At 39.7% G+C, this 15,558-nt stretch overlaps 2 protein-coding genes across 2 annotated transcripts in view; both read left to right on the top strand.

Annotated features, from left to right (window-relative positions):
- The first annotated feature begins 841 nt into the window (after positions 1–841).
- LOC121933909 (vomeronasal type-2 receptor 26-like) lies at positions 842–8,170 on the top strand. The gene is made up of 5 exons (XM_042473894.1): positions 842–985; positions 1,986–2,831; positions 3,285–3,512; positions 4,199–4,325; positions 7,257–8,170. The coding sequence occupies exons 1-5, from the start codon at positions 842–844 to the stop codon at positions 8,168–8,170; spliced, it is 2,259 nt and encodes a 752-aa protein (XP_042329828.1).
- Positions 8,171–11,767: 3,597 nt separating this feature from the next.
- LOC121933908 (vomeronasal type-2 receptor 26-like) overlaps positions 11,768–15,558 on the top strand; it is a 5,592-nt gene continuing 1,801 nt past the window's right edge. The window contains exons 1-5 of the mRNA XM_042473893.1: positions 11,768–11,976; positions 12,695–12,986; positions 13,388–14,257; positions 14,568–14,795; positions 15,302–15,428. Of these exons, the coding sequence (XP_042329827.1) occupies positions 11,768–11,976; positions 12,695–12,986; positions 13,388–14,257; positions 14,568–14,795; positions 15,302–15,428 (1,726 nt within the window). The remainder of the gene's footprint in view (positions 11,977–12,694; positions 12,987–13,387; positions 14,258–14,567; positions 14,796–15,301; positions 15,429–15,558) is intronic.

Here is a 15,558-nt window from a genome sequence, read left to right as displayed (position 1 = left end):
GTGTCTGGTACACAGGTTTGTTCTTATTCAGGCAGATGCCACTGCTTCTGGTCTTTTTGCTGCTGCACATGCCCCCGAATGCCAGCAAGAGTTTGAACGCTGCTTGCAATTGGAAGACAAAGGTTGACCGTTTATTTTGTGTTATTAAAAAGGACATTGTCATTGGTGACTTTGTCTCCTTTTTGATGAGTTCATTTCAAGAGATTTCATTTAAAAGACATCCAGATGAGGAGAAAAGTTCATAGTAAGTAACTGTTTCATTATACAGAAAAGTCATTGGTCTAGGTAATAACTATGGTAGAATGTTGTGGCTGTCATCAATTCTCTTGTAAATTTAGAGTGATTTCTTCTTTCTTTTACCTCTGGTAACTAAATGTCTGGTGAATATTTTGATTTTCAAATCTTATGTCTGTATACAAACAATCCCAACCAGTATGTAGGAAGGTCAAGTATGGAGAACATTCTAATTTATCATCATTCATACCTTAAGAAATTAAAAGAAAATACATTCTATTTAAGAAATGAAATTTCTGTGAGTCATGACTTGCTAAGTCCGCTAATGTCAGTCAGTCTCCCTTAAGTGACTATGTCTGAATTCAATTGAAAGTCAAATATATATGCATTTATACAAGCGGTGCTAGCCTGTTTTCTGGAATGTGGGAACATTCAGACTGTGTGAACATCTTATTGCAGCATTGTGCCCAAATCCCTTGAGCAGTATCTTGCATTTCAATTTACCCTTAAGGAGATAGACAAAAATACTAATCTATTGTCCAATGTTACATTGGGTGAACTGTCGGTTCAGAAAGTTTTCAATGAAATGGGAACATGTTCTGGGACTATGAGTGTCCTTTTCACAGGAGATGGGAATCCTCCTAACTATCTCTGCAAGAGGAAGTATAAGCTGATGGCTGTCATTGGTGGGCTCTCCTCTCACAATTCCAAGCAGATGCCTCACATCTTGAACATCTATAAGATGGCACAGGTAGGCTTCTTCAGATGAGCAAATGAGGACATTTGGAGGATTAAAGGGGATGAGTCATTTAAGCTCATAACCACCCAGCTCCTCCAAATTGGTGAAAGTGAAAAAATCCATTCACTTTTGTCTCGGCAAAAATGACTTTCCTCTTAGATGGCAAAAGTTGTCCCTCTCAGGCAGACAGATTTGAACTATTTTTGACTTACATCACAAATGGGGGAATGAGACAAATTGTGGTAGCTTTATTTTAAACATCTCTGTTCCAAATTGCTTCCTGCATGGATGTTGGGAACTGAAGTAAGGACAAAAGTGCTGGTTGGTGAATTAAGGCCAGCAAAAAAAATCCAAGACAGTACAACGTCATTGTAAAAGAAACTGCTCACACCATTGTCTCTCTACTTCAAATTCCTGGACGTAAACTGTGTGAGAAATCTCTCCCGAGTTTTCTTACATATATCATATAGTTAGGCCTATGCTGTTCCTTTCTGTCTTGAGAATGTAAATCTTGATGACTGTTCCTTGGTGACATTTGTTGCACATCAAACCTGTTACAGCCAGCCCTCCTCATAGGTGGGCTTGCCTTCTGCGGCTTTGAGCTTACATGGAAAGTAAGCCCCATTAGAAGTAATGAGGCGTGTACCTGTGCCGTGCACCCCATGTGTCACTGTGAGCACATGCCTCATTATTTCCTATGGGGCTTGAGCATACACTTATTTCCCCCTATGTGGGGGGAGTCCAGAACAGATCCCCCACATATAGGGAGGGCGGACTGTATTTCCACCTCTCTCTTTCCAGATATTTTTGTAGCATAGAATCATAACACCATAAGATCATATAGTTGGGAGGTACCTCAGGGGTCATTGAGCCCAATTGCATGCTCAGTGCAGGTTTAGTTTAAACATTTCGAGCAGGTAGCTGTCCAGTCTCTTTTCAAATAATTTATATTGAGGAAAATGCAAGATTATTTTTTCATTGGTTCTAAAAACATCATTGTCTTTTTCTTTAGCTCAGTTATGGCTCCTTTGATCCTGCACTGAAAGATAAAATTCAGTTCCCTACTGTCTACCGAATGATCCCAAATGTAAGCATTCAGTATGTTGCAATTGTCAAGCTGTTGAAGCATTTTGGATGGTCCTGGATTGGTCTCTTAGTTACCGCTGATGATAGTGGAGAAATAATACTGAGGAATCTGATTCCTCAGCTATTGCAAAGTAGCATTTGTTTAGCTTTCAAGGAAATTATTCCAATAGTGAATGAGCACTGGAGAGAAGACAGTGAAGATATCCCTTATGAAATATCTAGACTATATTTGTTTCTTTCATCTACTGATACAGATGTGATTCTTGTTCATGGAGATTCCGGATCTATGGAGGGCTTCCGGATGATTCTATATTTCTATGAATTTGGCAAAATGAAGCCAACAGTTTGGATCATCACAGCTCAGTGGGACTTTACATCAACCGTAAGCAAAATTTTCCCCCTCAGATCTCTCAATGGCACTCTGTCCTTTGCCTTGCCCACAAAAGAGGTAGAAGGCTATGTACACTATCTTAATAAAATGAATCCAAGGGAAAATTATGGTGCAGCTTTCATTTGGCCCCATGCCTTTCGATGTTCACTCCCGCAATATGATATATACAAAGACAATGCAACCAACTGTACTGGGGAGGAGAAACTGAGCAGCCTACCTGAACCTGTCTTTGAAATGAGGATGTCTAGTCAGAGTTACAGCATCTACAATTCTGTTTATGCCATTGCACATGCTCTTCATGCCATGTTTTCTTCAAGATCAAAGCCCAAAGCATGGGGACATGGAGAAAGGTGGAACCCTCGAAATATCCACCCCTGGCAGGTAGGAAAAATCTCTTGCCCTTCTCTAATGTCCTTGTTCCCATGCTTTTGTTGAGCTCCACCGAGATGTTTGGTCATGAATGGGAAACAAGGGAACTTTTTAACCACTCTGTGCCTGAATGCTGTAACAGGAACTTCCTTGACAAATAGGAAAGTGTAGAATCAGCTTTCCTCCAAATCCTTGACAGTTCAGATACTTGCAACGGACTGTGTATTCTAGTGGGAATGCCAATAGTTTTTAAGTCCCTTTCTCTTTTCTATATCATCTTCCTGGTATTTGGGCAAGATGGTAAGAATTTTCGTCAGTATGAGGAAAGTGCAGCATACATGATTATAGATGCAAGACATTGTGCATGATGTTCCCAAGGCATAATTTCAACAAATTGGACACAAATCAAAGTGTCCCCTTTCACCTCCCCTACCCTGATTTTTTTTCTTGCATACTCCTTTCTAGCTTCATTCATTCTTGAAAAAAATTCATTTCAACAATAGTGCAGGAGAGGAAATATTTTTTGATGAGAATGGGGAGTTGGTGACGGGATACGATATCATCAACACAGTCACCTTCCCAAATCATTCCTTGCAAAGAATCCGTATTGGATGGATTGACCCTTGGGCTCCTGAAATGAAAAACTTCATTATCCAGCAAAACTCCATTTTGTGGAACCCCAGTTTTATTCAGGTATGATTAGTTATTATTTCCCTGATACTGCTGGAGATTTTTTAAGAGTAAGGGATCCATGTGGCACAGATTATTGAGAATCCATAATCAGGACCTAATTTAAATTGTTCTATGCTGGCATTTTTAGCCCAGGCTGAGAAATCCTTTGTTGTTGTTCTTATTCTTGGCTCTCTTGCCAGTTTTGTTTTACGATGGCCCTATCAGTAGCAAACCTCCAAGAGTTCTGATCATCATTTGTCTTCAGGTGCTCAGGTATTGCAATCTCAGGCATCTGGTATCCTTCACTGTGTTAATCCAACTATAGTATGGTCTTGTTTTTTCCTACTTCCTTTCATTTTATCCCCTCACACCCCAGCAAAGGGCGACATTGTCTTAGGAAAAGTTCAAAGTACAGAAGCCTCTGTTTAATAATTTTGACTTGTAGTGGGTCTACCAAATAAAGTTGCTCTATTGCCAAGGTGAAGGAAAGTCCTTATTGAAACAGATTTTATCTGGGTTTCAGAACAGGAAAATCTGAGTGGAAATAATTAGTTAAAAGATGTTTCTCTGGATGAGGTGGAAAATGAAGGATTTCTAAGAGAATTGTATCATTATGTGATTTTCAGTTATGTGAAATTCAACATAATAGAGCGAAGAGGGGAAAAAGTTACTTTATCCCAAATACTAATGCCCATTTTTTTTTCTAGTCACCTCCCAGATCCAGATGTGTTGAGAGTTGCCATCCTGGACAGAGCAAGACCATGCGTGAGGGGAAAGAGATTTGTTGCTATGATTGTCTCCAGTGTTCTGAAAGAATGATTTCAAACCAGACAGGTAATCTGAGAAAGCATCCTGAGATGGGGAATACATTTGACATATTTGCAAAATCAACAATTTTGTTTTGATCTTTTCTCTTTGATGAGGAGGACTTGAAGCATTAATATTGAAGTATTAATGTTAATTAATGTCATGCCATCCCTTGAGAGTTTGGCTTCTGAGGATGAAACTGACCTATCTGTCAAGCCCCTGCTTATGAAATCCATAATTTTGTTTTGATCTTTTCTATTTAATGAGAAGGACTAGAAGCATTAATACTATAGTATTAATGTTAATTAATTTCACAACCTGCCTTAAGAGTTCTACTTCTGAGGATGAAGCATATCTGCCTGTCAGGCTTGAGAGTTTGACTTTTGAAGATGAAGTAGACTTTTCTCCAGCTCAGTCTGTCAGCCATTCCAAATGCTGCAGAGATGTAGGAGGAGATAGGAGAGGTATCCCCATCTCCTCTAGAAAGGTGAAGGCTGCAGCATCTGGCACAGATTCAGTCCCTGAATCCACTTGCACAGTGGAAAAACACCCTCCTAAAATACGGTCTGCAAGTTGGGTGAGGCAAGAGTGCAGGGCTTATCCCATTTCCATTGCTGGAAACAAACTTGATTTCTGTCTCAATCCTGCATTTACAGTGAAATCTGACTTTATGACCATGGACTTTTTCTTGACCTTGTAGTCAGCTACTAGGAAACTTTGTTTAGGATTTGGTGCACCTGACCATGGATGGTTGGATTATGGATACTGCTTGCTGTTTTGACTTTGTCACTGCTATACTACTAGTGCAATGTGAGCACAGGTAAATGTAACAATATATGTCTATCCAAAACAGAGTGGATTTCATTTAAGGTTATTATGACTAAAATACAGTATCAACAGCATTTCTTTAAAAAATGTGCTCACCTCAGGGAGGCATTAGAAAATTCAGGGACGGATTGAGTGGACATACATTTTTCCAACATGCCAAACAATGTAAAGTGGGCAGGGCTAAGGAATATCCTGAGGGCCTGTGCCCACCCTCACTAGCAGTCCTTCAGAATTTGTCCTTGTCAGTTTTCTTGCATAGCTTGTTGAATATTGTAGTACCTGGTTTCTTAATGTGTGAGTTTTCTTTTCATTGTTCATAGGATAACTATTATTTTTCATTTGATCTACACTGATATTGTGGGGTATTTGATTTATACTGGATTGCCAGAATCCTGCAGGTCACTATGTCCTAGTTATCACTATAACTGTGGCGATTATTGCACAGCTTTTTCCCCAGTCTGGGCATGGGATGACACCATGTAAAAATGGGGGTTATCACAATTCCCTACCCAGATCGGAGGCATCTTGTATCCAATCGGGACTTCTCCCATCTTTTGCAAAGAATGGAAAAGAGCTTCTTCTTTGAAGCATGGTAAAACCAAGCACTGTAAAGAGGCACTAACCATTCTCTTTATTCACTTGGCTAGTCCCCTTTTAGCCAAGACAATGAGCTCATGAAAGCAAGGGGTCTATCACACATGTCGTGGCTCTTGTCTGTATTCTTGGGCTGCACAAATTGAAAGCCATCTATCCTTAATTGAAAATATAGGGCACATTAATTCCACTAGAATCAGATCACATGTAGCATTGGAATCAGAAAGAATATGAGAAATGTTCTATGTAAAATACTACACATGTTGATTTGTCATACAATAGTAGTATTTTCAACCAAGGGAGATCATAGATTCATAGAATCATAGAGTTGGAAGAGAACACAAGGGCCATCCAGTCCAACCCCCTGCCATGCAGGAAATCACAATCAAAGCATCCCCAACCGATGGCCATCTAGCCTCTGCTTAAAGACCTCCAAGGAAGGAGACTCCACTACACTCCAAGGGAGTTTGTTCCACTGTCGAACAGCTCTTACTGTCAGGAAGTTCTTCCTAATGTTGAGGTGGAATCTCTTTTCCTGTAGCTTGCATCCATTGTTCCGGGTCCTAGTCTCTGGAGCAGCAGAAAACAAGCTTGCTCCCTCCTCAATGTGACATCCTTTCAAATATTTAAACAGGGCTATCATATCACCTCTTAACCTTCTTGTCTCCAGGCTAAACATCCCTAGCTCCCTGAGTCGTTCCTCATACGGCAAGGTTTCCAGACCTTTCACCATTTTAGTCGCCCTCCTTTGGATTACTATCAAAAAGCCAGCATGGCATAGTGGTTTCAGTCTTGGACTGAAGGCTTTGGAGACCAGTGTCAACTTCCCACTAGGTCACAAACACCACTGAGTGATCTTGGGAAGCACAGATGCATACTCAAAAAGGAGCCACTCTAGGAGGCTCCTTTTTTGCGTTGTCATAAGGGCTGCGATGCAGCCCTATGATGCTTCTTCTACTGACAGGCATCTGTATGCGGTGCCACAGCTGTGCAACTGTGGTGCCCCCTTTGTTGACGGGTGTGCACACCTGTGACGTCACTAGGGCTGAGCGTGTCTGGATGCCCAGCCCTGTGCCCGTCTGTACTGGGCCTTAGTCACACTTTCTCAGCCTCAGGGAAAGGCAATGGCAAACCTCCTCTAAAAGTATTTTTGACAAGAAACCCTCATGATAGGTTCCCCTTAAGTTGGAAATGGTTTGAAGGCACACAATAATGACGAAAAACAACAGAATGTCATCGCAGCCATCCATGCTTTTGAACATAAAGACAAATTGGGGACAACAAGAACTTTTCTAGTTCAGCTTCTAGATCAATGCTTATTGCCATGCTAATAAGAGAGTCATCATGTCCTGCTCCACAATTGTGATGCCTACCACAGCATCAATTAACATACTGACACTCATTTTTGAACAAAATTTGTATGTATGAAATGATTTTTTATATGTTCAGTGCATCATTTCATGCCACAATAGTGGCAATTCTTGAGGAACAGCAAATGCAGGGTGTTTTTTAAAAATGTTATCTTTCATGTTCCAGATGCAGAAAACTGCAACATGTGCCCAGATGATCACCATCCAAACAAGAATCAAGATCAATGCATTCCCAAATATATAATCTACATGTCCTTTGAAGAACCCTTGGGAATGGTTTTGGTTTCACTGGTCCTTTCCTTTTCCCTGATGACCCTTGTGATGATGTGGATCTTCTTTCAGCACAAGAATACTCCCATCATTAAAGCCAATAACTGGACTATTACCTGTACCCTCCTCTTCTCTTTGCTTCTTTGCTTTGTCTGCTCTTTGCTCTTTATTGGCAAGCCTGGGGTTGTGTCTTGCATTCTACGACAAACGTTGTTTGCTGTTGTTTTCTCTATTGCTATTTCTTCAGTTTTGGCCAAAACCCTAACAGTAGTTCTAGCCTTTATGGCCACTAAACCAGGAAACAGGATGAGAAAATGGGTAGGAAAACATTTAGCGGTCTCAGTCATTATTCTTGCATCTCTCGTTCAAACTGTCATTTGTGTTGTATGGCTGGCCATCTCTCCCCCATTTCCAGAATGGGACATGCAATCTCATGTGGATCAGATCATAGTGCAATGCAATGAAGGCTCAGATGCCATGTTCTACATTGCCCTGAGCTACATGGGACTTCTGGCCTTTGTCAGTTTCACTGTTGCTTTCTTTGCCAGGAAGTTGCCTGATACTTTTAATGAAGCCAAGCTGATCACCTTCAGCATGCTGGTCTTCTGCAGTGTTTGGGTGTCCTTTGTCCCCACTTACCTGAGCACCAAAGGGAAATACATGGTGGCTGTGGAGATCTTCTCCATCTTGGCCTCTAGCTCTGGATTGCTGGCTTTCATTTTTCTCCCTAAGTTCTACATTGTTTTAATGAGACCTGAGCTGAATACCAGAGATCAGCTGGTGAGGAAAAAGAATCCTAGAATTTACTGATGTCCCCTTCCTTTTTTCTTACCCGTCTCTTCTGTGTGTTGCCTTTAGAAAGTGTACACACACACACACACACTATGGAATACTGTTACTGAATTTTTATAACAGTTCACAAATTACCTAATTTTCTTCTAGCAATATAAAATGTATCTTCCCAGTTTTTTATCCAGTGCAAAAAGGTGAAGAAAGTATCTGAAAGAAGACCATAAAAAACTTGGATCTGGACTGTTGCCCAAAGATGCTGTGGTTCTCTTCACAGGACTATATGCTTAAAACGAGATCCAGGACTAAGTTAAATTGTTTTAGTGTTGGGTTCTTGTAAGAAAACTGTTATTTAGTGTTTTTAAAAGCCTTTGTATCAAATACCTTTTAGATGTCCTTTTTTTAATAACTTGTTTTAAGCCACTTTGAGGTCTATGCAACAAGAAAACTGGGATATAAATGAAAGAAATAATAAATAAGTATAAGTTATTCCTTTTTATAACTGGGTAAATCATCATTTCAAAAATACATATAACAATTATATAAAATATTTTTATATAACAAAGACTCTTTCATTAATTGGCCTCAGGTTCTACTTTCCCAAAAATGCCAGTTAAAAGCTATATTTGGAATGGAGAATGTGGAAATAAAAGCACAGAGACAAGGCCTTTTAATTGAAGTGTAAAATTATAGGATCAGGATAAGGCACTGAAATAGAATTAAGTCTCCCAGTCTGAAGAGGAACAGAGAACAGGCCATGCTAGGAAATCAGGGAACCACCTAGATTCAGAAAAAGAAAGGAGATTGTCACACAGACTTCCTCTTGGCCCTAGAGCAGACTGAAAATTTGGGGAATTTGTTTTCAGATCGGGTGTTACTGCAGACTTTCATTCTCAGACTGGAGACATTGTGACCCGATTTTAGCCAGATGCATCCCCAATCTGTCTTAATCCTGTCTTTCACAAAGAAAGGGTAATTTTCATTCTTTGTGAAGGACAGAATTAGGACAGATTGGGGACAGTACTACCTAAAATTGGGTTGCGATGCCTCTGGTCTGAGGAAAGAGGTGTGTGGTAACACCCAATCTGAATCCCCCTCCCAAATTGTCAGTCTGTTCTGGGGCCGGGAGGAAGCCCATACGATAATCTCCAAAGTCATGTATGTCTCCCACCCTGACAGACCACCATCTGAAATGGATAGGACTCTGAGCCCACAGGACCTACATTCTAATATAGTTTGCCAAGGTTTCCAAGTGGCCTCTGCAAAATGCAGGCACTAGGAAAATTCAGTGCAGCTAATGAATTCAAGAGAAGTTTTGTCTTTTTAGGCATCAATCATATATAGCTTCCTGGTAGGTTACTGTTCTCTAGTCCTTGCTACTGTTCTCTAGTTTTCCTCCAATTTCATGGCATCTTATGAATCAAAATGTACAATGATAAGCTTTGTAGTTTGTAGTGTCACTTTGTTCATTAGTAAGAATTTTCTTAATATCCAGAAACACAAACAGCAGAGATGAGCACATTTTTGTTGTTGTTAGAAAATGTGAATGCATATTAGGGATCCCTTCAAAACATATTCAGAATCTGTTTTACTATGTAGGATGCATTGTCAGAACTACATTTATGCTTCTTTTTGTTGAGAGAGAGAGAGAATGTGTCCTCAGTACTGGATTATCTTTTGATATTGGATATTGGATGCTTTGTATTCTGTTCTCATGAAGTGGACTGATATCTTTGAGCTACTCCTCAAATTTGACTGGAATGACAGAGTGGAATCACATTGAGGTTATGATCCATCTTTCTGATTTGAATTAGACTTTCACACTGTTAGAATTTTCTTGAATCACCATATTCCACCTTAATCAGTGTATGGGTTAAAACAGTAATTCTCTCTTCCTTTTCTTCTTTCTAAATAAATCTTTCCTCTTAACATTTCATTGTTGAACTAGTTTGTAGAAATAAAATTATAATTGTGCCAGTGTGATCCAGTACAGAAAGTGGACAAGATGGGATTATGAGTTCCAATCATAGCTTATTTATAAAGCTACCAAGACAAAGACATTTTTTTTTTGCTGATACAAGGGTTCCAAGGAGAGAAAGACAACACAGGATGACAATATGCAAGGGGGAAAAGGCCACAACTTTATTGTGTACGGCTGAATGCAGGGTTGGACAAAAGCATGGGTATCCAGGTATCAACCAACCCAACTGTTGATCAATGAATCCGTTCCCTGTGCCAGAAAACAGGGATGACAGGGAAGACTGCTGACAGGAGTCTAAGGTGACCGCTGCCACCAGGAATCCTGGCAAGGGATCCACCCCACCTGGTGACCATTCTCTGTGCCACACACCCCTGATTCCCATAAAGGGAGTCCTTAGAAAATGTAATAATGATTGGTAAAGTGGAGGGCAATAAGAAAAAAGGAAGACCACATTCCATATGGATAGACTCAAGTAAGGAATTCATGGCCCAGAGTCTGCAACGGCTGCTTAGAATTGTGTGATTTGGAGGTCCCTCATTCACAGAATATTTGTGTTTCACAAACTGGAAAAGATTGCAGCCACAGTGTTGAACATTTTATCACATACATATGGGTATAATGTGTGACTTCATTTTTCATTTTGTGTACTTTCCCCAAGTAAACAGCAAAAATCAATGCAAGAAAGCTTATTTTCTGCTGCTCCAGAGTCTTTGCCGTGAACTGTTAGATTTCAATTGCAAGAAAAAGGATACCACCTAAACCTTAGGAAAAACATCCTGATATTAAAAGAGTTATTCATTCTTGGGGTGCACTGCCTTGAAAAGTGACAGGCCCTCTTCCACTGGAATCCTTTATAGTTAAACTTTGAAAGGCCATCTATCAGGAGTACTCCAATAACGTATTTTTGTATAGTCAGAGTGGGATTAGATGATCCTTGGGATACATTTTGACTCCCTTGATTCTATGAAATGAAAAATTACACCAAGCATTATCTTACTTCATTCAACATGGGCCATTTATTTGTTCCCCACAATATCCCTGCATTGCTTGAGAGACCCCCAGCACCCAGAACTCAAACATTATCGGGATCTCTGGTTAAGAGATTTGGATAGATCTGAGTATTGTTATAATAAGATGAAACCTACTAAAAAGCATATTAAATTACTCATGACTATCACATTGGTTTCAGTACATCTACTCTAAGTTTCAAGAAGTCTGGATCCAAACCATGGACTGGATACAATTGTACATGCACTTTTTGTTTTTGGCTTTACTTTGGCTGGTAGTGAAGATGACTAGTCAGGTAATTATAATCCTTGACTTGGATTAATTGTAGCCCAAGGCTCTCAAGAAGCCAAGGACACAGATGAGGCAGCCTCCAAGGATTCTTGACCTAAAATGTTTATCTATAAAAAGTAAGGTCCAAACAATATGTTTGACAGAGTTCTTGAGGGTTCCTTGAAGTCAGGAAGGACTTTATGAAAATGGTACTTGAGATCCATAAGAGACGTCCAATTTATTTGCCCTTTACAGCTTTTCCAGGTAATTAGAAACAGAGACTGCTGGTATTCCATGCACTTATCTTCATGATACAATACGTGTGTATCTGGGTCCCAGGTTTGCTTTTAGTCAGGCGGATGTCATTGCTTCTGCTCCTTTTGCTGCTGCAATTGCCTCCTAATTCCAGCAAGAATGTGAACTCTGGATGTGATTGGAAGACAAAGGTTGAAAATATCTTGCCTTCACTTGAAGAGGATATTGCCATTGGTGACTTTGTCTCTTTTGTTATACCTGCATTGCAAGAGATTCTCTTCAAGAGACTTCCAGATGAGGAGATAAGTGCCTAGTAAGTAACTGTTTCATTCCACAGAAAAGTCATTGGTATAATTAATAACTTTGATTGAATGTTGTGCTGTTGTGTGACTTCAGGTCATTTCTGACCTATGGCAACAACAATGTGATCAGTATATTTTTCTTGGCAAAATGTATTCAGAGTGGTTAGAATTTTGACTCAGCTTGACTAAAGCTGAAAGAGTAAGACTTGCCTAAGGGCACTCAATGGGTTTTATGTCGAAACAGGGATTCAAATCCTTGTATCCAGAGTCCGACTCCAACACTTAAACCACTTCAGCAAGCTGGCTGTCATGTATGCTTTTGTAAGCATAGAGGGTTTCATCTTTTTCTTCTTCTTCTGATAACTGAGCTTCTGGTAAATATTTTTATTTCACAATCTTATTGATGTCTGCATACAATCCATCCCAACAAGCCCACAGAAAGCTCAGGTATGGTGATCATTGTCGTTCATCACATTTGTACATTTAGAAATTAAAGATACATACACTCCGATTAAGTAAAACTGTAAGGATTGGATTGACAGGTCACTGAAAAGAATGAAAACTCTGTCAGTCATGACCTGCCAACTCCATTAATTGGAATCATTCTCTGCTACATATGATTGTCTTTGAATCAAACTGAACATCAAATGTGTGAAGATCAGTTCATGTGGTGTAAGCATGCTTTGAAGAATGTGAGAACACTCAGATTATGTGAACATCTCATTGCAGCATTGTACCTAAACTGATCCAGCAGTATTTTGTATTTGAATTTGCCCTTAAAGAGATAAACAGAAATACCCAGCTATTATCTAATACCACATTGGGAGAATTTGTGGTTCAAAAAGCTTACAATGAAATGGGAACATGTTCTGGGACTATGACTCTCCTGTTCACAGGAGATGGGAATCCTCCTAACTATCTCTGCAAGAGGAAATACATGCTAATGGCCATCATTGGTGGGCTCTCATCTCACAATTCTAGGCAGATGCCTCACATCTTGAACATCTATAAGATGGCACAGGTACGTTTCTTCAGCTATATCAATAAGGGTAGCTATCTGGAAAGTGAAAGGGATGACTCATTTTAGACCTCATCTTACTCAATCCCTCTAAATTGGTAAGAGTCAAATATTTTAGTCACTTGTCCAAGCAAAATTCCTTTTCAACTCAGTTTGAAAATAATTGTCCCCATCAGGAAGTCAGATTTGAACCATTTTTGACTTCGGTTTTCAAATTGGGGCGGGATGAGGGAAATATGGCTGGATTACTTTTAAAAAATCCTTTGTCTGCAATATCTCCATTCCGGCTTGCCACCCGAACAGGTGATAGGTGTCTGAATTGGGGACAAAACAGCTTCAAATAATTTTTATCAAATCTCCTTTTTTTCTTTTTGCTCTAAAAAGATCATTTTCGTTCTCCTTAGATCAGTTATGGCTCCTTTGACCCTGCATTGAAAGATAAAGTTCAATTCCCTTCTTTCTACCGAATGATCCCAAATGAAAGTGCTCAATATGTTGCAATTATCAAGCTGCTGAAGCATTTTGGATGGACCTGGATTGGCCTCATTGTTTCAGATGATGACAATGGAGAAATGTTATTGAGGACCCTGATTCCTCAGCTACTCCAAAGTAGCATTTGTTTAGCTTTCAAGGAAATTATTCCAAGAATGAAGCAGCACTGGGCAGGATATACAGAAGGAAAAATACCTTACAATGATAAATTATCAAGAATGCATTTGATTCTTTCATCAGCTGATACCGATGTGATTCTTATTCATGGGGATTCCCAATCCATGGAGGGCCTGAGGGTGATTCTATATTTCAATGAGTTTGTTGAAATGAAGCCAACAGAGAAAATATGGATCATCACAGCTCAGTGGGATTTCACATCCACAATCTCCAGTGAATTTTTCACTCCAAGATCCTTCAATGGTACTCTGTCTTTTGCACTACCCACAAAAGAGATTGAAGGCTATGTGCAATACCTTACCAAACTAAATCCAAATGAAAATAATGTTGCAGCTCTCCTTTGGGCCAAAGCCTTTCAATGCTCATTTCCCCAACATAGTGATAATTTGCACCAGTTCACTGGAACCAACTGTACTGGGGAGGAGAAACTGAGCAGCTTGCCTGACTCTGTCTTTGAAATGAGAATGTCTGGTCAGAGTTACAGCATCTACAATGCTGTTTATGCCATTGCACATGCTCTTCATGCCATGTTTTCTTCAAGATTAAAGCCTAGATCATGGGGAGATGGAGGTATATGGAATCTTCAGTATATTCACCCCTGGCAGGTAGGAAGAGTCTCTTGCCCTTCTCTTAAATCTCTTCTGCCCACTGCTGTAATGCGCTCTGCCAATGTGTCGGGTCACCAGTAGGAAAAGATCACCTCTCTTAACTCACTCTGGTACCTTAATGCTGTAACAGGATATTTGCTGGTAACTAGGAAATGGAGACTCTACCATTGTGCATGATTAAGAAACAGGGAAGTGTGTATAATATTCCAGGTGCATATGGCATGAAGACCACAAATTGTACAGAAATCAAAATGACCCCTTTCACTAACCCTGTCCTGAAATATTTTTCTTTCCTGCTCCCTTCCAGCTTCATTCCTTCCTGAAACGCATTCATTTCAACAATAGTGCTGGAGAAGAGATATTTTTTGATGAAAATGGGGAGTTGGTGATTGGATTTGATATCATGAATACAGTAGCCTTCCCCAATCGGTCCATGCGGAGAGTCCATATTGGACGGACTGACCCCCTGGCTCCTGAAGGGAAAGATTTTATTATTCAGAAAAACTCCATGTTGTGGAATCACATTTTTATTCAGGTATGATTGGTTACTATTTTCATGCTCTTTCCAGAAATGTTTAAGTGCAAGGTATTCCTGTTAAATTCTCATCCGGACAGGGGGAATACATTTAATATATGTGTGAAATCAACCATTATTGGGAATGCATAAATAGTAGCACAGTGAACTTGTTCTATACTGGCAAATGTAAGTCAAGTTGAGAAATCCTTTGCTGTTCTTTTTGTTCCTTTTATTGGCTTTCTTTTCAATTTTCTCTTATCTTGAACCTAACAGTAGGAGATCTCCAAGAGCCAATGATCTCAGTGGCGATAAACCACTTAGGTCTTGCAAACTCAGAGCTCTGGATTCCTTGATTAAGTGGATTCAACAGAAGGATGCTCTTGCTCTTTTCCTACTTCTAGAAGAGGTACAAAATGAAGGATTCTAATGATTATGTAGTTAACACTAAAATGAAATTCAACAGCATCGGGCTAAGAGAAAAATAGATGGTCTCCCCCTAAACATGTTTCCTATTTTTTTCCTAGAAGCCTCCCAGATCCAGATGTGTTGAGAGTTGCCATCCTGGACAGAGCAAGACCATGCATGAGGGCAAAGAGATTTGTTGTTATGACTGTCCACAATGTTCAGAAGGAATGATTTCAAAGCAGACAGGTAATCTGAGAAAGCATCCTGAGAGAGGGAATACATTCAACATATTTCTGAAATCAATAATGTAATTTTGATCATTTGATGGGGAGGATAGGAGCATTCAGATTGAAGTATTAATATTAACTAATGTCAT

This window comes from Sceloporus undulatus, chromosome 6 (assembly GCF_019175285.1).
Source record: "Sceloporus undulatus isolate JIND9_A2432 ecotype Alabama chromosome 6, SceUnd_v1.1, whole genome shotgun sequence".
NCBI classification, from domain to species: domain Eukaryota; kingdom Metazoa; phylum Chordata; class Lepidosauria; order Squamata; family Phrynosomatidae; genus Sceloporus; species Sceloporus undulatus.
This window is presented reverse-complemented; position numbering and strand designations above follow the sequence as displayed.

Coding starts and splice junctions, on each gene's coding strand:
- LOC121933909 (XM_042473894.1), top strand. CDS start 842: ATGAGTGTCCTTTTCACAGGAGATGGGAATCCTCCTAACTATCTCTGC. Junction 986..1,985: donor ACATCTATAAGATGGCACAG/GTAGGCTTCTTC, acceptor CTTTTTCTTTAG/CTCAGTTATGGCTCCTTTGA. Junction 4,326..7,256: donor AATGATTTCAAACCAGACAG/GTAATCTGAGAA, acceptor TTCATGTTCCAG/ATGCAGAAAACTGCAACATG.